General features: G+C 39.0%; 1 protein-coding gene across 1 annotated transcript in view; it reads right to left on the bottom strand.

Moving 5' to 3' along the window:
• Positions 1-544: 544 nt before the first annotated feature.
• The window catches only part of LARS1 (leucyl-tRNA synthetase 1), a 65,073-nt gene continuing 37,724 nt past the window's right edge, over positions 545-27,893 (bottom strand). Inside the window, exons 22-32 of the mRNA XM_080672091.1 lie at positions 26,558-26,621; positions 24,666-24,849; positions 22,720-22,810; positions 21,559-21,699; positions 20,407-20,547; positions 19,825-19,935; positions 17,449-17,559; positions 10,654-10,758; positions 9,063-9,158; positions 7,528-7,660; positions 545-3,170 (exon numbers count right to left, since the gene is read on the bottom strand). Coding sequence (XP_080528217.1) covers positions 2,965-3,170; positions 7,528-7,660; positions 9,063-9,158; positions 10,654-10,758; positions 17,449-17,559; positions 19,825-19,935; positions 20,407-20,547; positions 21,559-21,699; positions 22,720-22,810; positions 24,666-24,849; positions 26,558-26,621 — 1,383 coding nt within the window. The 3' untranslated portion in view covers positions 545-2,964. The remainder of the gene's footprint in view (positions 3,171-7,527; positions 7,661-9,062; positions 9,159-10,653; positions 10,759-17,448; positions 17,560-19,824; positions 19,936-20,406; positions 20,548-21,558; positions 21,700-22,719; positions 22,811-24,665; positions 24,850-26,557; positions 26,622-27,893) is intronic.

Below are 27,893 nucleotides of genomic sequence, written 5' to 3'. Positions count from 1 at the left end.
AACAAATGACTAACTCGATACTAAAACCTCAAATAAAGAATTCATTCAAGTAGCATTTGAACATAGTACTGACTTTGTTTTAAAGACAAAAAAATGCAAAAAAAAATACGTTAAAAGAAAATAAAGCTACCAAAGGTTAAAAGTAAAAAGATGGTCAAAGATATTCCACATGAACACTAACCCAATAAAAAACAGTGTTATTATGTTGATGTCAGGCAAAGTAGTCTTTAGGCAAAACATATTTCTAAAAATACAGACATATTTCCTAATTAGAAAAAGTTTAATTTACCAAGAACAACAACAAAATCTAAATTTATATGTGCCTCGTAACACAGTATAAAAATATAAAACAAATATTATCCGAACTAAAAGGAAAAATAACTGAATTCATGGTCATGAGAGATTTTAACTTTCGTATACCTCTAAAAAAAACGGGTCAACTGATAAACAGTGCGCTACGGAGTTGAACAGTTCCATCTGCAACTATGACCTGAGGCACATAGTCAGAACTCTACAATCTCAGAGTAGACATTCTTTTTTTTTTTAATATATTTTATTGATATTTTACAGAGAGGAAGGGAGAGGGATAGAGAGTTAGAAACATCGATGAGAGAGAAACATCGATCAGCTGCCTCCTGCACACCTCCTACTGGGGATGTGCCCGCAACCAAGGTACGTGCCCTTGACCGGAATCGAACCTGGGACCCCTCAGTCCGCAGGCCGACGCTCTATCCACTGAGCCAAACCGGTTTTGGCTAGACATTCTTTTAAAACTCATACGGAACATGTATAAAAACTGGATCATATATTGGCCGGAAGCTTGTCTTTTTAGAAGGAGGCATTAGGCAGGCTTTGGTGTGCTGGCATTGTGCTATTCCTTGACTGGGTGGTGATTATAAAGATTTTTTGCTTTGTTGATAAATTGTTTTGCTGTTGTTCATTTTGTGTGTGTATTTTACATGTTTTGTGTGTGTACTATGTATCTTATTGCTCACTTTTTGTGTGTGTGCATTACATTTCACAGTTTAAAAAGAGTTAAAAACCTTTAGGAAGGAACAAGTCTCCTAACAATACAATAAGCCCAATGCAACCTGTTTTTCCTCCAGCATTTCAATTGCTGTGTTTTTAGTGGAGCACCAGATGAACTAATGGCTTATGCTTAGAGGCTTCCGTGCATAACACCTATGTGCCTTTCAACACAAAAAGCATATTCCTCCCAGCAAGATGCTCATTCTGAGAGACACGCAGGAATTGAGACTGAGGGAACTGAGCACCAAAGGGAAATGGATCCCAACTCACATTTAATCCAAGGCAGCCAAGGTGCACAGGCTTATTTACATAGTAATGCAGGCACAGCCACTCACAATAGTAAAATTACTTCCTTTCTCCTTTTCCCCCCAAAACACACAGTTCAATTGCCTTTAGTTAAACGTAAGCGGGCTTGTTTAGGCACCAGGAAAACCTACTTTGATGTGGGCAATGACTTGGGCTACGCAGACTGAGGGAGCAGCAGAAGGATCTAAAGGAGGGCAAACCACAAAGCAGCTGCCCCAAAGGAACGACACCAATGACGTGACCATAGCCTACAGAAATCTTAAGCCATACACCCTGGGTAGTTGTTATCATTATTCATCACTAGCACTTACGGAAAGCTCACCATCATCTCAGGGACATTACGGAAAGCTTACCACTTGCCAGTCACTACACTATAAATATATATATGATTTTCCCAGATGGTTATCGTCTCAGCATCCCTCAATAAGCCTAGAAAGTAGGTACATTATTAGATCTATTTTATAGATGGAGAAACGGGCTGAGGAATTGGCCGACGTCACCCACGTGGCAAATGGAAGGCATGGGAATCTAACCTAGCCAGCTGACTTTGGCACCAGTCATCATACCTGCTATGCTACAGTGCCTGCCCACATGGAGGATGATTTGCACGTGATCTCTAAGGGCTCTGTCAGCTCTAACACTCTATCATTTGCTTTAATGAATTTATGACAAAGCATTCAACTAGGCCCAGAAATCTCAAACTGCACATAGCAAAATAAAGAAGCTCAATAAAATCTCTACATGACCCGGAAGTTAGCATTCAGGCTCCCTAGGTTATCAGAACTGGTCTTTCCCATATCTCTCCCCTGCCAGTCAATACCTACTCTACCTCATTATGAAGACAGACGGCACAGAAAGTATCCAAAGGCATTACAGCAATATAAAAAAAACAAATTTGCAATACAGTTGACATGGTCTTTAAACAAATTGGACCCAAGACAAATTTGATAAATACAATTTTATGGGGGGGAAAAAAAATCCCCCTTTAAAAAGTGCCTAAATTTAGTGTAGCTGAAATGAACTGCTTATAAACTATTAACATTAGCCTTAGAAAACATTATTGGTAGTAAACTGAATATATTAAAGCTAAAAATTTCTTATAAGACCTTTTTGTTCTTTACACAGAATACTTAGTGATCGCAGTCGGGTCAAAATATTCTTATTTGTTCTTTTAAATAATCATCAGAGTTCCTTTCTTTAAAAAGCAAAACTAGCTAACCTACTTTTTTTTTTCTTTAAAGAAGAAATGGCTAACTCCATAATGGATATAATATAAAAAGTTGTCAAATACTACTTAGCCTTTATACGTATAAAGCACACCTCATAAAAGAAGCATGCTATGTTGATGTGAAAGACTAGAATCTTCTGGGAATTAGGAATAATTTGTGTGCTTTTTTTAAAAAAAAAAAAAGTATAATATAAATTATTTCTCTTAGAGGTCCCAAAAAGGAAAAAAAATTTATTAGGTCCAGGAATCCAAAATGAGTTGGTATAATTATGGTTACATGCAGAATTTGATGGTTAGAAATAAGATCTGTTTAGGTCCAGCCTAAGGGTCTCACAGCCCATCTGTAGGCACAAAGTAGAAGTATCCCCAGAGACCAGGGCAAATCTCCCATCTGTGTGAGTTTAGTGAACCAGGTAGACCATTGTGTCACCAATATCTGCCCGCAGCCCGTTTTCAGTAAGATGGACGTTCTTGCTCATGAGGTCCACGTGGAAAACAGCATGCTCAGAAATGGGCGTCTTCCCAGCCAGCTCTTTTCCCAGGACGGGAATTCGCCTCGGCCCCAACAGTGGATCATCAAATCTCATCAGCTTCACTTTGGAAAGATCTACAGCAAAAAAGCATTTAATTACAGTCACTGACACAAACTCATGCCCTGAATCTGATAACTCCCATTTTACACACGTTATATCTAAATCATCAGATTATTAAGTAGGACCCAATCTCAGAAAGCAAAGCTAAATCTAACAAAACTTTAAACTCTGCCAGCTTTTACCCAGATCAGAGATTGTCAGCTTCTGTTAATACATGCCCTGGAATTATAAACCAAAGGGAAGGGTTGAGTCCAATTTTGAGCATTATCCTATAGGGTCTTTCCAATCACTTTTTATATGCTTCAATTGACTGTCCTTCAGAATATCAAAAAGTCTAAACATTTCTCTTTCTTGTCTTGCTTCCTTGAATAGATTAAAACTGTAAGCATTGTTGGGTTTGTTTGTTTTTCAGAAGGTAGTTTTGGAAAAAAGAATTACCATTCTAATACGTAGTATTACCAGCTTCTTGCTTTGCTCAAAGGATGAAAGCGCTTGCATTGACAAGCTGATGAGACTAGGAGAGAAGGGAAGGCGGGGGAAGGGCACAGAGCCTAGAAGTCCAGGCCTCTGGGTGAGCTCCGAGCCTCCCCTGCTGGAGATTCCTGACCTGCTCTGTGCAAACTGATAGGGTGGCTCCTGGCCAAGAAAGCACTTGTCCCTTGACCACCTTTATGAGCCAACAATCCTGCCAACAATTAAGTCCAAAAAAAAAAATTTATATATTTCAGCAATTCTGAGACTTCACAACACCAAATGGTTTTATTTTATGTGGTGAAAAACATGCTAACTGACTGAAGTGGTGATTCTAGGTTTACATCTCAAAGTGTAAGCACGGCTAGTTACGTATAAAGATCCACAGGAACAGAGGATATTTTCCGAAGTACTTCCCACCCTTTCTAAAGCAGGGCGCTGGGTGGTCCGTGAGCTACACTCCCAGTTATGTTGCTATGAGAGTATGAAGCTTAGAAAGAGAGGGATAAGAGATAAAAGGAGACACTAACGCAGCTGGCGGCTTTGCCCGGAGTACAAGTTATCCAGGCATTCTCTTCTCCTTGGGAAACAAAGACTGCAGGGCTGTGGGTTTAGAGGAGGGATCTTGGGGCTTATAAAGCAATTACCTGCGATTACCACGAAGGCAAACCCTGCCTGCGAGTCTCTGCAGAGTCCATATAATCTATTGCCAGATGCAGCACAAGCCCTGAAAGTTAAAGCAGGAAAGGAGCAGACACAGTCTGCATGACAGCCCTGGTCTTATTGGGGCGGGGGGGGCAATTCAACGTGCACATCAGTGATGCCAAATTGTTTAGCTAGGGAAGCAGTGACTAGTTCTGCCTGCAGATTTTATGTGTAAGGACTTTTACTGCAGATCTGCTTCTGTGTGTGTGTGTGTGTGTGTGTGTGTGTGTGTGTGTGTGTGTCCCTCTAAAATAGACCTCCCTCATCATTCCAAGCAATTCTGAATCAAACTATTTCAAAGAAGCCTTAGTACTCAATCAGGCTTCTAAGTGACAACACACATTTGCTTTGATGTTTCGCCATGTAGTTCATTACTGCCATTAAATCTTGGAGCTTTCTTAGTGGTTTTACTATCTTTTCTTATCCCAGACCTCGTGGAAATTGTTGAAATCTGAGTCTGCAACTACACAAGATTTAAGGCACTTAGAGCAGAGATGAGAGCAATTGAAAGTCCCTAGGGATTGATAATGTGAGATGGAGCCTTCACCTCCAAGTTATTAGTTCATATGTGGCACGGGCTGCAAGTGATTTAAAGTCATTATCATCAAACAGTTGCTCAGTGGTCTTTGTGGCGTAAAATGATGGTTTTAGCCCAGCTCCTCCTGGACCTGGATCATAATCACCCTCAATACAATTGGCACTAATTGGACGACGTGCTGGTTACTGCAGCGAACAGAGAAATCCTATTGAACTGCACTCCTTTCCCATCTCAGCTACTCAGCCCATATGCAACATAAAACAACGAATAAAGCCACAGAATGGCTTCCTATATACCCACACTTCAAACTTTTCTTTTTGTGGCTATCAGTTCTAAGGATGGTGCTATCATTCTACAGGACCTGGTTTAAGAGGGAACAGGATAGATGCCAGTAACCACATGGAGGAACCTGGAAGACACTGTGCTACGTGAAATAAGCCGGACAGAAAAGGACAAATTTTGTATGGTTCCACTTCTATAAGGTACCAAAACAGTCAGACACATAAAGGCAGAAAGTAGAGAGCAGTGGTTACCAAGGACTAGAAGGAGGTAGAATTATGGGGAGTTATTAACTAGTGGGTACAGGGTCTCAGCTTAGGATGATGGAAAAGCTCTATCTTAGGGATGGATAGTGTGAAGGTTGCACCACAATGTGGATGTATTTAATGGCACTGAACTGAACACTTAAAAATGACTAAAATGGTCAATTTTGTTTGTATAATTTACCACAATTTTAAAATAATGTCTCAAAACAATAAAATCTCTAGCCCTGACATACTGCTGATACATACTGGGACCAGGATTCGAGTTTCCCTCCTGCTAGACACTCCTTCCCCTCACCCTCACAGATAAAAATTTCACGCCCCATCCAAACATTTTCTCCGTAAACTCATTCCTGATGACCACAGTTGGAAATAATCTCACTCTTTTCTGTGCTGTGAATTTTATCTATACCTCTCTTACTCACTCAGCAGTTTCTCCTTACATTAGGATCACGTATGCCAGTAGCTTAGTCCCTTTCCTTCACTAGATGCAGCGTCCTAATGAACAGTGCATTATGGACTCCCAAACCCCCGAGTGCACGCATAGGAGTCTCCACATACACACCTACTGCTACATACACCACACATGATAGTCAGTCAAGAAATGTCCACGAGCCCTCACCGGTTTCGATCAGTGGATAGAGCGTCGGCCTGCGGACTGAAAGGTCCCAGGTTCGATTCCGGTCAAGGGCATGTACCTTGGTTGCGGGCACATCCCCAGTGGGGGGTGTGCAGGAGGCAGCTGATGGATGTTTCTCTCTCATCGATGCTTCTAACTCTCTCTCCCTCTCCGTAAAAAATCAATAAAATATATTAAAAAAGAAAGAAAGAAAGAAAGAAAGAAATATCCACGAGCCCTGGCCGGTGTGGCTTGGTTGGTTGGGTGTCGTCCCATGCAATTAAGGTTGCCAGCTCAATTCCCAGATAGGGCACATGCCCAGGTTTTGGGCTCAATTCCCTGCAGGGGCATGTGGGAGGCAGCCAATAGATGTTTTGCCCTTACATTGATGATTCTCTCTCTCCCTCTCCCTTTCTCTTTCTCTAGAAATCAATAAAAATGTATTTTTTAAAATGTCCACACAAGCTGAACAAATGACTTCAGGAGAACAAAAAATAACATGGTAGAATGAGTTCCAAAGGGCCATTTTAAGTCTTCTATGTTAATGGCATACTGTTGGCCTGAATATAGTTCCATAAATTAGGTCACTGTCTGGGATTTATAAATCTTTTCAGAAACTTACACTCATGGAATATGAACCAATATACCCTTAATTGCCATCAAGAAGAGAAGAGAGAGATAATGCAAACTAGGGAATCTAGACATTAATTTGTCTTCAAAATTGGGAAGAAAAATAATACAGAGACATAATGACTCTCTTTGGACTACGCTCAGTCTAAGACCTGGCTGAGCTATGAGGAAAAAATCTGTAAATTATTATATTAAATATAATCATAGACAATCTTGATTTAATTAATCTTGATAAGAAATTAAGATTATTTACATATTTTACTTGGAGGCACATTTTTTAGAGGAATGAGCTTTGGAGTCAGATAAACCTGAGTTTGAATTTCAGCTCAAGGATTTAGCAGCTGAATGAACTGGGCACGTTATTTAGCCTTTCTGACCTCCACTCATCTTCTGTGAGAGGGGAATACCAACACCCTCCATGTTATCGCGGTGCAAAATTCTTAAATGGCTAATACGCAGCACTCACTCAGTAACGTTCCCTCTGCTTCTCTTCCTTCCCTGGGAACTGACCCAATTGGGCAAGTTAGTTTAGACTATAAAGGGTGTGTCTTTAATTCTGAAAACCTCCGAGAGAGAGAAATTGCTTGTTACAATTTTAGAGCTAGGAGGAGTCTTAGAAAAATATGTAATCCAGTATCCTCACTTTAACTAAAAGCTCAGTTTAGAGTTTACGTGACATGGTCAAGTCACACAAGCTACCTCGTTCCATCACAAAGAGAATACAGGTCTCCTGATTCTGGGTTCAATACTCTCCCCACAACATTACACAGCTGTCCCTGAGCAAGCCAGGTCCTTTTCTTTCTCCCCTCCCCCTAAAATTCATCAAATCCACAAGCTCCTGCCAAATGTACAGGGCAACCATTTACCTTTGATTCCTCGGTCCACTTTCATTAAGCGCCTGATGATAGAATCGCGGGTATCTGCTTGCCTGATTTCAATTTTGGTTGAGAAGTGGCCATTGGAAGGCTGGGGATTCACTATGAAAACTGACACACCAGGCTTAGGAAAATAAAGAGAAAATAATTGTTACAGGGAATCAAACTTGAATACTGCTAAGCGAAAAGGAATCTCTGCTACATTTTTAATGCCCAATAAAAGACAGATTTAATTCTGGTATCTAAAATCTTGACAAAGGAATACACAAACAACAGTGTGGTGGTTGCCAGAGGGAAGGGGATAGGGGACGAAGGGAATCCTAATATATGATGACAGGAGAAGATCTGACTTCGGGTGGTGAGCCCACGGTGCAATTTACAGAGCTTGTAATATAGAAACCCACAGATGAAACCTATACATTCATGTTGACCAATGTCACCCCAATAAATTTAATAAAAAATGAAAAAGCCTCACATTTCAATTTCCACTGTATTTTTTTAAAATAAAAAGTAGGGCCGAAACCGGTTTGGCTCAGTGGATAGAGCGTCGGCCTGCGGACTCAAGGGTCCCAGGTTCGATTCCGGTCAAGGGCATGTACCTGGGTTGCGGGCACATCCCCAGTAGGGGGCGTGCAGGAGGCAGCTGATCGATGTCTCTCTCTCATCGATGTTTCTAACTCTCTATCCCTCTCTCTTCCTCTCTGTTAAAAATCAATAAAATATATTTAAAAATAAATAAATAAATAAATAAATAAAATAAATAAAAAGTAGGTTTTGCCCAGCTGATGTGGCTCAGTGGTTGAGTGTCAACCTATGAACCAGGAGGTCACGGTTCGATTTCTGTCAGGGCACAGGACCGAGTTGTGGACTCATCCCCAGTGGGGCCTGTGCAGGAGGCAGCCGATAGATGATTCTCTCTCATCATTAATGCTTCTATCTCTCTATCCCTCTCCCTTCCTCTCTCTTTAAAATCAGTAAAAACAGCCCTAACCGGTTTGGCTCAGTGGATAGAGCGTCGGCCTGCGGACTGAGGGGTCCCGGGTTCGATTCCGGTCAAGGGCATGTGCCTTGGTTGCGGGCACATCCCCAGTGGGGGGCGTGCAGGAGGCAGCTGATTGGTGTTTCTCTTTTATCGATGTTTCTGACTGTCTATCCCTCTTCCTTCCTCTCTGTAGAAAATCAATAAAATATATTTTAAAAAAAAATCAGTAAAAACATATTTTGAAAAAATAAAATAAAAACCAGGTTTTCAAAATCATGTTTTTATTTTTTAAATCCACAAATAACATCTGATGCCATCCATTATAGTAGAGTAAGGAAAAGTGAGTATTGCACCAACCAGGGAATTAAAAGATCTCAAATCCACCCCCACTTCTAACAAACTATGTAGCCTGGTCCATACCAATCTCTTTACTTCTCTGGACCTCCCTTCCTTCATCTTTAAAATGATGGGTTTAGATGTAATGATCTCTAAGGTCTCTTCTAGCTCTAAAATGCAATGATTCGGTGAGATTCTTGCAACTTACTTCTGTTCTGAAAACATTAAGTGGTTTCCCAGGACAGCATTCTTCCCTGACTTTATCTTCTGCTTCAGAGGCACACTTGACTTCTATGTGTTCTAGCTAAATAGAGGAGGGAAAATGAAGCCATTAGTATCACTTAATATGATTGAAATTAATCATCACCTCATTTCACCAAAGAACAAAACTAGGTTCTCCACTTAACATGAAATGGTCTATGCAATTTTATTTCCTATATAAACATTAAATGAGATCTGTGATCAATTACTTAACTCTGATCTTAGCTGTCTCGTAGTACTGTTATTTACATAGTGATGGTCAACATTTTCTATAATGAAATCTGAAATTTACCTGAAAAATCAGCATAAGAGGCTGAACTTAAATAAAGTTCAGAAATTTGGCATTTGAGAATAGAAGCCTTCCAGGTAAATAAATAAACTCATAAATGTAACATATTGCATATGCCTGAATATAAGATGACCCTAAATGTGTCCCCACTTTCCAAAGTTCCAAGTTTTTTACCTCCATGAATATACGTATATATGAATATTTAAAACTATCCTTAAAATAGATGTCTAATAGTACTTATTAATTAATTTATTTATTTATTTATAATTAATAATATACAATGCTTATTTAGGAGTAACTATCTTTCTAATATTTCATGAAACAATTTTATTGACTCTAAACCTCCTTTTTTTTTTAACTTCAGTCTCCATTATCACTAGAGTCTTCTATCAATTTTTCTATAGCAGATTATCTTTCCTTCTGCCTAAGTTGTCTGAGAGACAGCATTTTTAGAATTGACATATGAAGCTATGACTGGGGCAGCATGGTGGGACAGGGAGAGATATGAAAGCTATTGGTAATGTTCTAGTTGAGTTGGTAGTAGATTCACGGGAGTGTAAAAACAGGAGATGTAATGTAGACATAGGGAATACAGTAAATAGTATCACAATAACTTTTATGGTGACAGATGGTTACTAGACCTATCCTGATGATCATTTCATAACATATATAAATGTCAACTAACTATGTCGTACACCTGAAACTAAGATAATATTAAATGTCAACTACTTTAATAAAAAGAGCTTTACATTCCAGAATGGAAATGTTTAAAAAATTTTAAATCTGAAAATATGACCAATAATAATATATCATGAACCAAGAATTCTAACTAAGCCAATTCCAGAAAGCTAAAGTCTAAAAATAAGGGACGGAGGAGAGGAGGGAGAGAAGAAGCAATTCAGAGTACCCCCTAATATGAGGGATTTTCAAAGTATTTGAATATAAGTTCTAGACTCACTTTTTAAAAGATAATTTGCATGTGTGTGTGTGAGGGGGGAATCAAGGTATATATGGCTAGTATTTTATGTATAGAATAATTGATAAGTGAAATAAGACAACAGGTCATTTTTTCTTCCTACAACTTCTATAGCCACTCATTCTCTTCCTCCCCCCCAAAAATTGTGACTGATATAAGTGGCAAAGTTAGTAAACACAGGAGATGAAGTTTATAAAAGTTCTATTATAAAACAAAAGAACTGGATATGTTTACTATGGTTAATTAGTTATTACACTCCCTAGCTCCTCTTACCTCAAGGGAATTGGTCAGGTAGACTATATTCTCCATAAGCACTGCCTGTTCATCGAATTCTAATTGCAAATCCAGAACACGAGGTCCCACCTTCTCCAGATTTTCCTAACAGCCAAAATGGTTTTGAAAAACAAAATCACATTAACAATACGTTGAAAAGAATATATTTCCTCCAAAGCAATCATTCTTCTCTCAATTGATAAAATCTTCAAATTTGAACAGTTAAAGCAAAGGCCTTGGATTCATAGCTTCTCTTATCTATGTCTGCTTGTTAATGAAATTACTAGCTCAGAATAATTACCACTTTAAATATGATAAGATGAAGGCAGCAATGAAATGACTGGAAGGATAAGGTTTTCAGATTCATAAAGTAAATACGATTTAATCATAGTTTATTTAAACTCATTTAATATGCAAGCCAAAAGACTGCTTTGACAAAGAATCAAACAAATGTGTGAAAATATCCCTTCGGGTAACAAAAATAAGTTAACTAATAATAATAATAATAATAATAATAATAAAGTTTTCCAAGATACCAAATCTTTAAAGCTATTTCACAAAATAGTAAATTAATAATAAATTCCCTAACATATTCCTGCAAATTTTAAAATAAAATGTAAAGAATTATACTATAAGGATACTCAGATAATGCTGTGACATATAAAAAATAATTCATTTTCTTAATTTTCTTGAACATGAAATAAAATATTTTGCCAACTCAAAATATAACCAGAAAAAGTCAAGTTCATATGCACAAACATAGTTAACTGCCTCCAATAGGGTGCACTTACATGAAAGTGACCTAACATGATTCCTAGTATTGACTATTTTCATTTACCATCTACTAGTAAGTCTGTTTCTTTTCTCATGGAAAAAAAATGCTTAAAAGTTTTCTTACTACCAGAGTTATTAAACATTTTTCAACACCACTAATATGCCTGGCAAATCCCCAAAAATATATTACTATTCAAATAGTCTAGCCCTAACCAGTTTGGCTCAGTGGATAGGTCGTCGATCAGCGGACTGAAGGGTCCCAGGTTCGATTCCGGTCAAGGGCATGTACCTTGGTTGTGGGCACATCCCCAGTGGGAGGTGTGCGGGAGGCAGCTGATCGATGTTTCTAACTCTCTATCTCTCTCCCTTCCTCTCTGCAAATAGTATAGCATTGGTTTTTCAAAAAGCTAACTCTTGAATCTAAAATCTTATTACTACTTTTCAAATCAGTTTCTCTGAATTCTGTTAATGCACGTCTTTGCAACCAACAATGTAAGGATAGTTTGTTGAATCCATATATTGACAATGGATCTGGCAATCTGACCAATGGGACCAATGACTAAGGAGCATACCAACAGACATATAACTTGATTGGTATTGGTCAACCCAGAATTCTGAATTCTCAGACTTGAAATACCATAAGATTCAGAGAGTTAGTTCTGCTCTAGGTGAATTAAAAGGCTCTCCTAATACAATCTACTCCAATGCAGGCATCTGTAGCCTAGGAGATTTGAAAATTAATCTAAAGTAAAAGAATTACCACTATGTGCCCATCAGGCTGGAAGACACTGATTTACTTTTTTTTTTTTTAATTATTGAGCCTACTTCTTTATTTTTTAATTTAATAAATCTTTATTATTCAGATTATTACAATTGTTCCTCTTTTTCCCCCATAGCTCGCCTCCACCCAGTTCCCACCCCACCCTCTGCCCTTACCCCCGCCAGCCACTGTCCTCATCCATAGGTGTACGATTTTTGTCCAGTATCTTCCCACACCCCCCACACCCCTTTCCCCCCGAGAATTGTCAGTCCACTCCCTTTCTATGCCCCTGATTCTATTATTTCACCAGTTTATTCTGTTCATCAGATTTTTTATTCACTTGATTTTTAGATTCACTTGTTGATAGATATGTATTTGTTGTTCATAATTTTTATCTTTACCTTTTTCTTCTTCCTCTTCTTAAAGAGTACCTTTCAGCATTCCATATAATACTGGTTTGGTGGTGAGAACTCCTTTAGCTTTTTCTTATCTGTGAAGCTCTTTAACTGACCTTCAATTCTGAATGATAGCTTTGCTGGGTAGAGTAATCTTGGTTGTAGGTTCTTGCTATTCATCACTTTGAAAATTTCTTGCCACTCCCTTCTGGCCTGCATAGGTTCTGTTGAGAAATCAGCTCACAGTCGTATGGGTGCCCTTGTAGGTAACTAACTGTTTTTCTCTTGCTGCTTTTAATATTCTCTCTTTGTCTTTTGCTCTTGGCATTTTAATTATGATGTGTCTTGGTGTGGTCCTCTTTGGATTCCTTTTGTTTGGGGTTCTCTGCGCTTCCTGGACTTGTAAGTCTGTTTCTTTCACCAGGTGGGGGAAGTTTTCGGTCATTATTTCTTCAAATAGGTTTTCAGTATCTTGCTCTCTCTCTTCTTCTGGCACCCCCATAATTTGGATGTTGGTATGCTTGAAGTTGTCCCAGAAGCTCCTTACACTATCTTCATATTTTTGGATTCTTTTTTCTTTTTGCTTTTCCGGTTGAGTGTTTTTTGCTTCTTTGTGTTTCAAATCTTTGACTTGATTCTTGTGATCCTTTAGTCTGCTCTTAGATCTCTGTATAATATTTTTTATTTCAGTCAGTGTATGCTTAATTTCTAGTTGGTCCTTTTTCATATCCTCAAGGGTCTCGCTAAATTTATCAGCCTTTTCTAGAAAATTCTTGAAAAACCTTATAACTGTGGTTTTGAACTCGATATCCAGTCATTTGCTTTCCTCCATTTCTTTCATTTGTGACCTGTTTCTTTGTCTCTGCATTTTGGCTGCTTCCCTGAGTTGATAGAGTGGCTTTGTGTGCTAGGTGTCCTATAGGGCCCAGTGGCTCAGCCTCCCCAGTTACCTGAGGTAAACACTCTTGCTGCACCCCTTTGTTGGCTGTGTGCACAGTCTTGTTGTAGTTAAGCCTTGATTGTTGTTGGTATCACTGGGAGGAATTGACCTCCAGGCCAATTGGCTGTGAGGATCAACTGTGTCTATGCTGGGAGAACTTCTGTGCTGGAGATACCCTTATGAGACAAGACTTGCAAAAGCCTCTGTGCTCAGCTTGGATGGGGCGGAGTCTCGGGGCGGAGAAGACAGCATTGGTTTCCCGTCAGCCCTGCCCTAAGAAGCCCCTGGGTCTCAGTGTCCCTTGGTAATCGCTGCAAGCACCTCTGAGAGAAAGCCGCCCTCGAGTTCTGCCTGCTGCCAGACCATCCAGTTTCTCCCCGAATGAGTCTGGGTCCCCAGAGTCTCGCCCAGAACTGGAGTTCAGTTCAGTCGGCAGCTTTGTCTCCCTCCCGCTTGAGAAAGCCATCCGCGCACTCAGTTGCCAGTCCTCTCCGCGCGTGCGCATGCGTCTCAGTACCTCTACCTCCTGCAGCTCCTCTGAGTCTCTGTGAGCTTTTCTCTTTCCTTCTAGTTGTAGAATTTCCACTCAGCCAGCCTTCCTGTGGTTCTGGATGATGTCCGTTTTGTCTTTTAGTTGTAGTTTTGAAATTGTTGTGCGAGGCAGCAGTTTAGGTGTTTACCTATGCCGCCATCTTGGTTTTCCTAAGCCTACTTCTTGACAGGTAGTATTCAAGTGTGTTAAAACTATTATTTCATTGACTCCTCTACATCACTCTTAAAAAGTGGATTCTATTAATTTCTTCACATTATAGATGAAAAACTTTGTGACCCAAAGAATTTAAGTAATTTGTCTAAGGCCTCAAAACTAAGAAGTTAGGAGAAACCAAAATGGCGGCATAGGTAAACACCTGAACTTGCTGCCTTGCACAACCACTTCGAAACTACAACTAAAAGACAAAATGGGCACCATCCAGAACCTCAGGAAGGCTGGCTGAGTGAAAATTCTACAACTAGAAGGAAAGAGAAAAGCACACTGAGACTCACAGGAGCTGCGAAAGGCAGAGGTACCGAGGTGCGCATGCAGAGAGGGTTGGCAACTCAGTACGCGGCTGGCTTTTTCAATCCGCAGGGAGACAAAGTTCCTGACTGCTCTGAAATCCAGCTCTGGGCGAGACTCTGGGGACCCAGACTCATACGGGGAGAAACTGGATGGTCTGGCAGCAGGCAGAACTCGAGGGCGGCTTTCTCTCAGAGGTGCTTGCAGCGATTACCAAGGGACACTGAGACCCAGGGGCTTCTTAGGGAAGGGCTGACGGGAAGCCATTGCTGTCTGCTCCGCCCTGAGACTCCGCCCCATCCAAGCTGAGCACAGAGGCTTTTGCAAGTCTTGTCTCATAAGGGTGTCTCCAGCACTGAAGTTCTCCCAGCATAGACACAGTTGATCCCCACAGCCAATTGGCCTGGAGGTCAATTCCTCCCAGTGATACCAACAACAATCAAGGCTTAACTACAACAAGACTGTGCACACAGCCAACAAAGGGGTGCAGCAAGAGTGTTTACCTCAGGTAACTGGGGAGGCTGAGCCACTGGGCCCTACAGGACACCTAGCACACAAAGCCACTCTATCAACACAGGGAAGCAACCAAAATGCGGAGACAAAGAAACAGGTCACAAATGAAAGAAATGGAGGAAAGCAAACGACTGGATATCGAGTTCAAAACCACGGTTATAGGTTTTTCAAGAATTTTCTAGAAAGGCCGATAAATTTAGCAAGACCCTCGAGGATATGAAAAAGGACCAACTAGAAATTGAGCATACACTGACTGAAATAAAAAATATTATATAGAGATCTAACAGTAGACTAGAGGATCGCAAGAATCAAGTCAAAGATTTGAAACACAAAGAAGCAAAAAACACTCAACCGGAAAAGCAAAAAGAAAAAAGAATCCAAAAATATGAAGATAGTGTAAGGAGCTTCTGGGACAACTTCAAGCATACCAACATCTGAATTATGGGGTGCCAGAAGAAGAGAGAGAGCAAGATACTGAAAACCTATTTGAAGAAATAATGACCGAAAACTTCCCCCACCTGGTGAAAGAAACAGACTTACAAGTCCAGGAAGCGCAGAGAACCCCAAACAAAAGGAATCCAAAGAGGACCACACCAAGACACATCATAATTAAAATGCCAAGAGCAAAAGACAAAGAGAGAATATTAAAAGCAGCAAGAGAAAAACAGTTAGTTACCTACAAGGGAGCACCCATACGACTGTCAGCTGATTTCTCAACAGAAACTATGCAGGCCAGAAGGGAGTGGCAAGAAATATTCAAAGTGATGAATAGCAAGAACCTACAACCAAGATTACTCTACCCAGCAAAGCTATCATTCAGAATTGAAGGTCAGTTAAAGAGCTTCACAGATAAGAAAAAGCTAAAGGAGTTCATCACCGTCAAACCAGTATTATATGAAATACTGAAAGGTACTCTTTAAGAAGAGGAAGAAGAAGAAAAAGGTAAAGATAAAAGTTATGAACAACAAATACATATCTATCAACAAGTGAATCTAAAAATCAAGTGAATAAAAAATCTGATGCGCAGAATAAACTGGTGAAGTAATAGAATCAGGGGCATAGAAAGGGAGTGGACTGACAATTCTCGGGGGGAAAGAGGTGTGGGGGGTGTGGGAAGATACTGGACAAAAATCGTACACCTATGGATGAGGACAGTTGGGGGGGGGGGGTCGTAAGGGCAGAGGGTGGGGTGGGAACCGGCTGGAGGGGAGCTATAGGGGGGAAAAAGAGGAACAACTGTAGTAATCTGAACAATAAAGATTTATTTAAAAAAAAAAAAAAAAAACTAAGAAGTTAGAGGCAAACAGGGTTTGGACCAAGATTTGCCTGGCCCCAGAGCCTGAGATCTGAAGCAACATACACCTTCTTTCTATTCCTCTTTGTCAAGAAATCCAAAAAATCAGCTACGTATATGGAGAAAACTAAGAGTCTAGCTCAATGATCCCTAATGGAGGAGCTGAAGGGGAAAATGCTGATTTTGCCTGCAGGAGACATTTAGCAATGTCTGAAGTCATCTTTGGTTGTCACGGTTGAGGGGGATAAAAGGGAGGGTCTACTGGCATCTAGTGGGTAGAAACCAAGGATCCTGCTAAACTCTATAGTGTACAGGATAGCATCCCACAACAAATAACTATATGGCCCAAAATACCAATAGAACCATTGCTGAGAAACCCTGGTTTCAACACTATAAACAACATTTATCCCGTTACCCTAAACCTATAGAAATGTAGGATCCTGGTTCTAGTAATAGGATTTAGAAAAACACCCTAATATACATCAAGAAAATATGCTTCCTCCCCCAACTGAAAAGAAGGGAAGGTAGAACATGAAGAGAATCATTTGGGCAGTGGTCGGCAAACTACGGCTCGCAAACCGAGCTGCGGTTTGCTGCTCTGTTGACTAATGAGTTTGCCGACCACTGATTTAGGGCATCAATTCTAAACCACTTCTCCTCCACCAGACATATTTTCACATACTCAGAAATTCCACAGGTAAAGCCCACACCCGGTTGTTCATTTCCCATAACCACTGACTGAGAAGTGCTATTTCATGGGTGGGTAGGAGGTAATCAACCAAAGACCTTGTATGCATATATGCATAACCCATGGATATAGACAATAGGGTCCTAAAGGCCTGGGGGAAGAGAACGTAGGGGGACTGGAAAGGGCCAATGGGAGAAAATGGAGGACATATATAATATTTTCAACAAAAAAGATTTATTTTTTAAAATAAAATTAATTTTTTTTAAAAAGAGAAGTACTATTTCTGCAGATCCTTGGGGAGACTTCCCCCTCCTTCTGCTGGCCTATCTAACCATTACTCATGTGGTCTTAGCTCTACAAGGCCCACAGCTTACCTTAATCATGGCAACAAATGGCATCACTTTCTTCATATATTTCTTCAATTCTGACAAACTGCCTAGTTCAGTAGCAAGGATTTTGTTATCAGGCAATTTTCCATTATTGTTCTAAAAAAATAAAAAGAGTTGGAGAGGAAAGTAGAGAAAAATATTTTAAAGATGATGGAGGACTGATGTGCCTGTAGGAAGTTGGGCGGACACAAAATGACCTCTACCAGTCTGTGGAGAACAGGAAGAGGGTGCAGCGCTAGCATCACGAGGAAGGGAAAGCTGAATGAACAGCACAGAAGGGAGTCTCCTACCCCTCGAAATTCAGACAATACATGATTTTGAGGGTAAAGAAGAAAAGCAGGTACACTGTGGTGAATATTATCTTTTTTCTGACAATAATGGCGTCTCCAGGATTGTAACACTAGATCTTATCTGGTGAGAAAACAAAATGGTCTTATAAACTTCTAGAAGTATTTCATTAGTTATATCAAAATGAAAACTCCAGCCGAAACCGGTTTGGCTCAGTGGATAGAGCGTCAGCCTGCGGACTGAAGGGTCCTGGGTTCGATTCCGGTCAAGGGCATGTACCTTGGTTGCGGGCACATCCCCAGTGGGGAGTGTGCAGGAGGCAGCTGATCGATGTTTCTCTCTCATCAATGTTTCTAACTCTATCCCTCTCCCTTCCTCTCTGTAAAAAATCAATAAAATATATTAAAAAAAAAAAATGGAAACTCCACACAACTATCATACAGATTTATAATCTGCTTTTGAACACTTTGTTACACATCAGCACAATCATGCACAAAAGAATCCCAAGCTATGGACCTGTTAAAAAGAAGTATTATTTCTATCCACTCAAAACCAAGTGCCTGTATCATATATCACTAATATGCATAAGTCCCAAATGTGCTGTGTGAATTTAAATTCACTTCTGCAAACACCAGCTGTCCCCTTTAATAGAGTGAGAAAGCAAGCCGCCTTTTCAGAGTTTGGGGTGACTCATTTTCTCCTTATTGTAGAAACGTAGTATCAAAGCCAAGGTTGGGAACAAATGTAAATGGAAAGTAACATATCGTAAGATTTCCAATAAGCCGTTTCCTTTCATTTCTAACCTTTACTAAGTAAGGTACATGGGAAAAAATTTTTTCTCTACTTGTCAATGTGTTGCTTTGAAATACAATGAAAGAGAAAAGAAGAGGGTGGGAAACACTCCTTTTCCTTATGTCACGAAAAGGTGCCATATCCAACATAAGTACATTCTTCTTGATTACAAACTAACGTTCTTTAGGTTCTTTTGGATGAATACAAAAATTTTAAAGGAAGCTAATCATTCCAAATACCAAAAGATGATGTCATTTTGAAACTATACAATAACTAGTTAATGAATACTATGTAAAAATAGAACTTCTAAAAGAAAAATAGCGTGCGTTTATTTTTAAAACCAGGAACATTGCATACTATATTTAGTTCTCCTACTGCTTCCTTGAAAATGTTGGTATGAATATTCAATCCACTGAGGCACAGTTTCACTTCTCTACCTCCGAAAGTAGTGTTTACTCTTACTTGTAAGTCAAAATCTGCAAGCAGATCTGCAAGCAGATTCTAGAAGCTACCTTCTATTTCTATTACACACAAATGGGAAAATAGTTCTCCATAAAATTAGGTTCACAAAGAATTAAAAAAAACACTTGCTCTTCTCTTTCCATCAAATTTTGCAAATGTAAAAGTTGTTCTATGTAATTCTTAATTAACTATAAAAATTATTAAGGCAAAATTCTAATAAAAGTCTATAAAATCAAAACCAGGGATTTTTCCTTCATGTTATCACTTTATGCTTTGGCCATAATCTCTATTCTCTATTTGCTCGCTCTTTCTCTTTTTAAGTGCACCTTCATGGTTTTGTGTCTGTTTAAAGAACTACGTTTAAGTACTGAATTTCCTTTCACTAGAGCTATCATATACAGCTACTTACCTGACAGAGACAAAAACAACACCAAGCTCTCCATTTCTATGGGTAATTATTAACCTGAACACTTTCTTTTAAACTGCTCAAGAACCAAGCTACGAGTTTTTCAAACATAATAAGGTTAAAGTTTCATGAATCTCAGTGTTTTTGCTTCATAATTTTAACCACACGTATGAAAAAGTCCTAACGTCTTTAATTACATGCAACTAGATTCAAGCTTCAAAAATGATGAAAAACAGCAGCTTTTCCCCTGGCATCCATTTAGGAGTCACCAAGGACAACAAAGGACGCTCCATGACCAGAGGTAATGAAACTAAGCTGTCGGTCTTCCCTCTCCCGGACATTGTCAACATCCTAAAAACAAAAGCCGCACAGGGAGGACACCACAGGTGGGGGCAGTCTGCCGAGAGCATCACCTGAAAGTGATGACGCAGAACTGACAGGGTGGTGTGTTGCCAGGATGGATAGTTCTTCGCCACATAGATGGTGCAATGGGAAGGCTTCTGAGGTGGCTGCTTGTCAGTCTTCTACAGAGTAAAAGGAAAGGAAAAAACCATGTAGTCACTTTCATATAAACCCACAATGAAAAGAACCTTCCCCCAGGATCTACGACTACTGCCTTGAACATTAAAAAAGACACATAATGCAGAACTGCATTAGCAATGAAGACAGCCCTAAACACTTTAATGAAAGTCACCTTAATTTTCATTACTGTTAAATATTAATTGACCAGTAACGTTTTAGGAATGACCTTAAAAAAAAAAAAAGGCCCTAACCGGTTTGGCTCAGTGGATAGAGCGTCGGCCTGCGGACTCAAGGGTCCCAGGTTCGATTCTGGTCAAGGGTATGTATCATGGTTGCGGGCACATCCCCGATAGGGGGTGTGCAGGAGGCAGCTGATGGATGTTTCTCTCTCATCGATGTTTCTTAGTCTCTCTCCCTCTCCCTTCCTCTCTGTAAAAAATCAATAAAATATATTTTAAAAAAAAAGACTTCACCTTCCCTTTAGCTGGCATCATGTAATTCTTCAGTCGCAGTCTAAGGTCATGTGCGACCTCCATGAGATACTGTGAGGAACGTATCAAGGCGTCATCCACAGGACCCACGGCGGGCCATGAAGCACGCATAATTGAGTCAGGCTATTAAGTAAAAACAGAAAGGCCCAGGGAGATTAGACAACGTGACTATTTTATGATTCTTGATTACGACTTCATAGCAAAGCTACCATCTGCAATGGTGTGCTTCAAGTTCCAACCCTGACTCCACACAGCACACTTCCACAGCCCCTGACCCAATGTTCCCGAATTCAAGCTGTGAAGTCTTACTCTACATTCTTAATTAGCATCCATTTGTACAAGCATATTAATACCCACACACATATGCTCACTTTCAAAGAAAATTATGTAATGCTAATCTGCCTAAATTTAATCATTATTGTATAAATCATGCACACACTCAGTTTTTATCCTGTTAATACATCCAGTATTGAAAGTATGGCTATGTGGTATATACACCATAAGCACATTTTTGCATTTTTTGTGCAGTGAAAAATGCAAAAGAGCCTGGCTAATAAGGTTGCAAAGGAGTTATTAAACCAGCCAACCTGTTTATCTGCAAGCCAGGGAGAAATAATTGAATTTATCTTCACAGTAAAAATGCTAATATAATATCCCTGAATATGCAGCCCTATGTATGCCAGGAATTTTATATAAAACAAGAATATTTATGCAAATATACACTTCTATCTTTGTTTATAGGTTGTTCATAACATTTATATCTTTCTCAATATTTTCACCTCTTTAACAAACAGTTGGAAAGACAATATTAGTTAGACATGTATTTAAACATATACCTGAATATATTTAAATGTATTATAACATTTCCTAACAGGAATTAGGTGAGAAGCCCCATGCATATAGTCAATGTTTATAAAATATATACACTGTGCATATAAACAAAGGCACGCACATGATGTTGTCTAAACAGGAGGCAGCTTCAGTTAACCTGTTGTAATAATTATGATGATGAATGCAGCATTATTCTTAAATTATTCATTTTCAGTCTTTTTCTCTTAAGTAACAACATTACCCCATTTATTTAATGAGACAAAAATCAAAACTGGCCACAACATCTTAAATGCATAAAGATACCTTTCCCAGGAGTGTCCAGATGTGCTCACACAAATGTGGACAGAAGGGAGCCAAGAGAAGAGTCTGAACTTCAATGAACCGGAACACGAGGTCTCTGTGCATCCCTTCAATGGCCAATTCACGGTACTTATCTTTTGCGGCCTATAAAATTTGAAATTATTTACCATTTCTCTCCCCACACTTCTTAAGAATAAAAGTAAAGAGAAAAAATCAGTATCTCTCTTAACAGCCGATCAATTTTCTCTCATTGATGTTTCTATCTCTATATCCCTCTTCCTTCCTGTCTCTCTAAAAAAAAAAAAAATCAAAGAAAACATATTTTTAAATAATTTTTAAATAAAAATTTATTGATGATAACTTAGTTAGGCATTTTTAAGTTTTTAGTCTTTTAAAATTCCATAATGAATTTTTGTAAAGGTATTACTTTAAAAATTTGCAAGTAAATGTATATCAATCCTTGTCCAAAGGATACTGCAGGTTTATGAGTCTCAAGAAAAAGTGTTTGAAAAGACATTTTGTAACAGACATTAGAGCTGAACAACTTAAACTGTATACTAAGGGCAAATGCTCGGCATATAGAAAAGATATTAAGTATCAAAAAAGGCTATACATCCGACACACTGCTAAGCTCAGCACTTACCCTTATTTAACCACATCTATGAAAACCAAGTCACAGAAATCCCAATGTGATATTTAACAAAACTGATTTTGAGTAAAGCTACATTTTCACTTTAAGCACTTGAACTGCCAAACTTGAGGAAATACTGACATCTTGTGGAAAACCTCAGAAAATATTGGTTTTCAAACTACTAGTAAAAGCAGTTACAATTATGCCTTTATTTTTCTTTTATTTCTTAATGCCTTTATTTTTTTATCAACTTAGAAATGTTTTTCTGGAAAGAATTATTGATTTTTAAATTTAATCACTTTATTAATGCTCATAGCTTAACTAGAAACAGAATTACTTATGTTCAATGAACACAACAGAAAAAATACTAAAGAAAACTAGTTACAATCACAATTTATTGAAGAATTTTTAAATTTCTTAACAAAATTTCCAGTCTCCACTTTCGATGAGTTGTTATGATATAGCAGGAGGGAAAAACACATAATATAGACACTGACATATTTTATAGCTATTAAAAAAAATGAAGAGCCTACCTGCAACTCAAAAAACCCTGTTTTCAAAGCTTCTTTAAACATCATCTTTTCATAGTTTTGATCTGTTTTTATAATTCCTGCATTCATTTCACTATTGAATAGGAAAAAAAGGTTACTGGGTGTGAAGGCAAGTATAGATAGGAATAAAAAACTGCTGCTTATACACAGTAAAATGAGAACAAAGCCCGAAACATTTAAAACTGATCTACCAAAAGACCATTTTCATGTTCCTTAAAGACTGCCTATTGTCCCTCCCTATTATTTGTATACTAGAGGCCCAATGCACGAAATTCCTGCACTGGGGGTGGGGGGTGTCCCCTCAGGCCGGCCTGCGCCCTCTCGCAGTCCAGGAGCTCTCGGGCGGGCTCCTTAGCATAAGCCCATTTTCTGGCTGAGCGGCGCTCCCCCTGTGGTAGCACTGACCACCAGGGGGCAGCTCCTGTGTTGAATGTCTCCCCCTGGTGGTCAGAGTATGTCATAGTGACTGGTTGACCTATCGACTGTCTGCCCCCTGGTGGTCAGTGCACGTCCTAGCAAGCAGTTGAGTGGCTTTAGCATATCATTAGCATATTACACTTTGATTGGTTGAACAGACAACTAGACACTTAGCATATTAGGCTATTATATAGAATGCACCTTTAAGAACGTATTGTCATCTGACATTGCTTAGAGCTCCTGCTTATGAAAACACTGTTAACCACGCTCTTATTTAAAAATTCCTTAATGCCCGGCTGGTGTGGCTCAGTGGTTGAGCACTGACCCATGAACCAGGAGATCATGGTTTGATTCCTGGCCAGGGTACATGCCTGGGTTACAGGCTCAATCCCCAGTGGGGGTTGTGTAGGAGGCAGCCAATCAATGTTCTCTCATTGATGTTTCTATCTCTCTATTCCTCTTCCTTCCTGTCTCTCTAAAAAAATAAAATAAAAACATATTCTTAAATAAATTTTTTAAATAAAAATTTCTTGATGATAACTTAGTTATGAAACCCAAAATGCAATATGAAAACAGCTTACCTAAAGTTGTAGTCAAGTTTAACTGTTGCATTCTAAACATCTGACATTGGATATTTTGGAATAATTTTCTCATGCTAATGCAGGCCTTTCATAATATGGCCTAATCTGGCCCAACTTGGTTCACCTCCTACTTCTGCCCTCCACATACTGTACTTCAAATATATACCATACTCTTACCGGGGCTTTCTCTTTTCCTTGCAAAAATCCTGTTTGTTAAGAAACCCAGAATGCACACACCATCTGAATTCCCTCAATCCCTATTATTACACTTCTAATTGGTGGGACAAGTATTTTTCTCTCTTGCTAGACAACAAGAAGGACCAAGTCTTATCCATCTTTGTAACACCAGTACTTAGGATGATCCCTGAGAGACACAGAGGTTGATAAATGTCTTTTGAAGAGAAAACAAAAATGATATTTCTCCATTTCTTTTCATCTACTTTTCCTTGAACCATTCTGCTCTACTTTGAGGCAAAAGAGAAAAGCAATAAGATTAACACAAATTTTAAATTGTCTTGTGTAATCTGAGGAGAATCGAATCCTATGCAACAGCAAAAGCTGGAAATGATGCAAGAGAGCCTGATAAAATGGTTATGAGAATGGGCTTTGAAAAAAGATAGAAGCAAATTCATATCCCAAGTTTGAAATGACTAGCTTTAAGGCATTTAATGAAATAATTTTTTTAAGCTTCAATTTCTTTATAAAATAGAGCTAAAAATACCTTTATTATATAAGGTTGCTGTGAGGCTAAAATCAGATAATGGATTCAAAGTAATTAGCATTGTACCTGGCACAAGTAAGCTTTCAATGAATAGTAGCTATTATTATCATCTACATTTATTTTAGGGTGGAAAAAGAAAGCTTAAAACTTAAAAATGCACCAGGACTAAGCAACTCTAAAGTACAAAGTGGCTGGAACCCATAGGTTACCTGGCAAAAACTCTATCATTGAAGGTGCTGGCTGGACCACTTCTTAGGCTGTCCCAGTTGGCAACCATTTCTTTCACCCACTCCACCCAGGTGTACAGACGGAGAATACCTGCATCTGCCATGGCTTCCACAAAGTTAGCATCTTCCACAGTGTCACCAGCATCAGCCAGAGCCAAGCGCATTCCTGGACGAAGGACAAAAAAACAATCGCTGATTTTAAACTGTGGTTCCTTAATATCTATTATGCATCCAGCTGGGTACACTATGAAGCGTGCACATAAATTAAGAACTAGCCAAAGCTTTAAAGGACTGCCATGGATCAACAGCAAAACAAAAATCACCAAAAGTAGATGCTGTTAAAATATTTGCACCATCTGTATTAATTTGCATACACTTAGCATCAATATGCTTTTCTTCTCAGGAATGTTGAGTTAATGAGATAAAGTGATCTTCAATGAGGCAAAAGAAAAATTTAATAAACTAGGGATAGATATCCCTATCAACATCTCAGTCTCATTTAGAGATAGCAAAATATTATGACATTTTAATGCATGAAAACACACATTGGTGCTTCATGTGTACAAATACATATTTAATTCCTAGTCCTCAGAGTAGATTCTTCCTTCCAAGTTTTCTACTAACAAAATTTTACTTTCCAACCAAAATCTTCCATTCTAAAATACTGAAAAAAAAAAGCCATCAATAAGAGCCTAATTACATAAAGTATAGGACATCCTTGCAATGGAAAGCATGTGGCTGCCAAAAAGAATGAGGAGCCCTGACTGGTTTGGCTCAGTGGATAGAGCGTCGGCCTGTGGACAGAAGAGTCTCAGGTTCGATTCCAGTCAAGGGCATGTACCTTGGTTGCGGGCACATCCCCAGCAGGGGGGTGTGCAGGAGGCAGCTGATCGATGTTTCTCTCTCATCGATGTTTCTAACTCTCTATCCCTCTCCCTTCCTCTCTGTAAAAAATCAATAAAATATTTTTTAAAAATGAGTGAGGAAACTATGAACTGTGCTATGGAGACATTTTCTTTAAACCTCATGAACCAACCACTGTTAACTTCAGGTTTTTTTTCTGCAGCTTCCTCACCTCTCTCAGGTTTCATAGAACTAAAAAGAGTTGGGCCTTACCTGGATTAGGCTTTGGCTTAAGGGAATGTTGTGGCTGGTTTGAGCTTCTATCCAGACCACTAAAACTTTCATATCAGCAATAAAGCTGTTTCGCTTCCTTATTATTACTGTGTTCACTGGAGGAGTACTTTTAATTTCCTTCAATAACTTTTCCTTTCACAACTTGGCTACCTGAGGAAAGAGGTCTAGCTCTTAGCCCATCTCAGCTTTCAACATGCTTTGCTCATGAAGCTTAATCATTTCTAGCTTTTGGTTTAAAGTGAGAGACATGCGACTATTCCTTTCACCTGAACAATTAGAGGCCATGGAGGGTTTATTAATTGGCCTAATTTCAGTATTGTTGTGTCTCAGCAATTCTTATGTTTTAAACATTACGAGCTTGTATACAAAGAAACCATGAATACTTTTTTTTTAATGTATCTTTATTGATTTCAGAGAGGAAGGGAGAGGGAAAGAGAGATAGAAATATCAATGATGAGAGAGAATCATTGATTGGCTGCCTCCTGCACGTCCCCCACTGGGGATCAAGCCCACAACCCAGGCATGTGCCCTTGATCAGAATCGAACCTGGGACCCTTTAGTCCACAGGCTGACACTCTATCCACTGAGCCAAACCAGCTAGGGCCCATGAATACTTTTAAAGTATTGGTAAGAGCAAAAGAGAAAAGCAATAAGATTAAAACAAATGTTAAATTGCCTTGTGTAATCTGAGGAGAATCAAATCCTATGCGACAGCAATGATAAAAAAGTATACTCACCATCGGCTGAAAATTTGTCAATAGCTTGGGTCAAAGTGAGAAAGTTGCCTGTGGATTTTGACATCTGGAGTAGAAAGCCAGTAAGTAAGCATTAGCAGGACTATACATAAATGAAACAGACCTGACCAACCAAATCACATTAAATGGGTTGGCCACGATCAGATAAAGACAACAAGGGTTAGAAAGGTAGAAGAAAAAGATACCCTAAACTAATTTTACAGAGGTGAGGACTGACGTCCAGTCAATAGTGACTTCTATGGGTCATTCAGCTGGTGAGTGAGAGCTGGGACAGGATCTCCAGGCTGAAGCTCAGTCCACTGCTCTTTCCATTAGACTTGACTATTACTTTATGCATATGGAATTATTCCACTATAACTCTGGAACACTTCAGGTGATATAGAGAAGAGCTCTATATTAACTAGTCCTTCAAAAATAAAAGGACTAGCTCATGAGGCCACAGTTATTAGGGTTTTAGGAACTTCCTGTGATTAGGGTCATGATAACTGGTTGTTCAAATTGTGCTCTGCCTGAGGGCAGCACATCTAAGGAGCACTGTGCCCAACTCAGCAATCTTTATTTTAAATTTCTTATGTCTTAATCATAACTTTGCTGATATCAAAGAGAGGTGATTATTATATCAATGTTCCACCTCATGGCAATAAAATATCATGTACCAATAAAATCAGCACAGTGTATAATACAACAATGTTGAAACCAAAGAAAATGTCATGTTATAACAAACTCCAAAATTCTAACATTCTAATTTAACGGCCAGTCACAGCATAAAACAAAATACAAAAACCACCAAGCTATTGTTTCAACTTAACTGAGAAAGATACTCTAAGGTCTTTAGAGTTACTGTGTCTGTCTCTGTTTTCCTGTCTCTCTCTCTGCTCCAGTCACAATTCATGTTACCTTTTGTGAAAATAAATACTGTACAAGTGTTCTAATAGGTAGGTTCCCTCCCCTCAATTAATACTACCTACTCTACACATTTTACTTTTTAAATATTTTTTATTGATTTTTAGAGAGAAAGGAAGAGAGAAGGAGAGACACATCGATGTGAGAGCAACACATTAATAGGCTGCCTCTTACAGGACCCCTACCAGAGATCAAGCCCATAACCTGGGCATGTGCCCTAACTGGGACTTGAACCAGCAACCCTTTGATGCACAGGATGACACCCAACCAACTGAACCACACCAGCCAGGGCCACACACTCAATTTTAAAGATAAAACTTTAATTTATACTGGTAGTCCTAAACATTTTAAATGTAAGACTTTTAAGCATCTGATTTTCATATTCTTTATTTCTTTAATTTTAAAAAAGTGCAAC

The sequence above is a fragment of the Plecotus auritus genome, assembly GCF_963455305.1.
Source record: "Plecotus auritus genome assembly, chromosome: 6".
Lineage (NCBI taxonomy): Eukaryota > Metazoa > Chordata > Mammalia > Chiroptera > Vespertilionidae > Plecotus > Plecotus auritus.
Note: the sequence above shows the minus strand (reverse complement) of the source record. Positions and strands in the feature narration are given on the sequence as shown.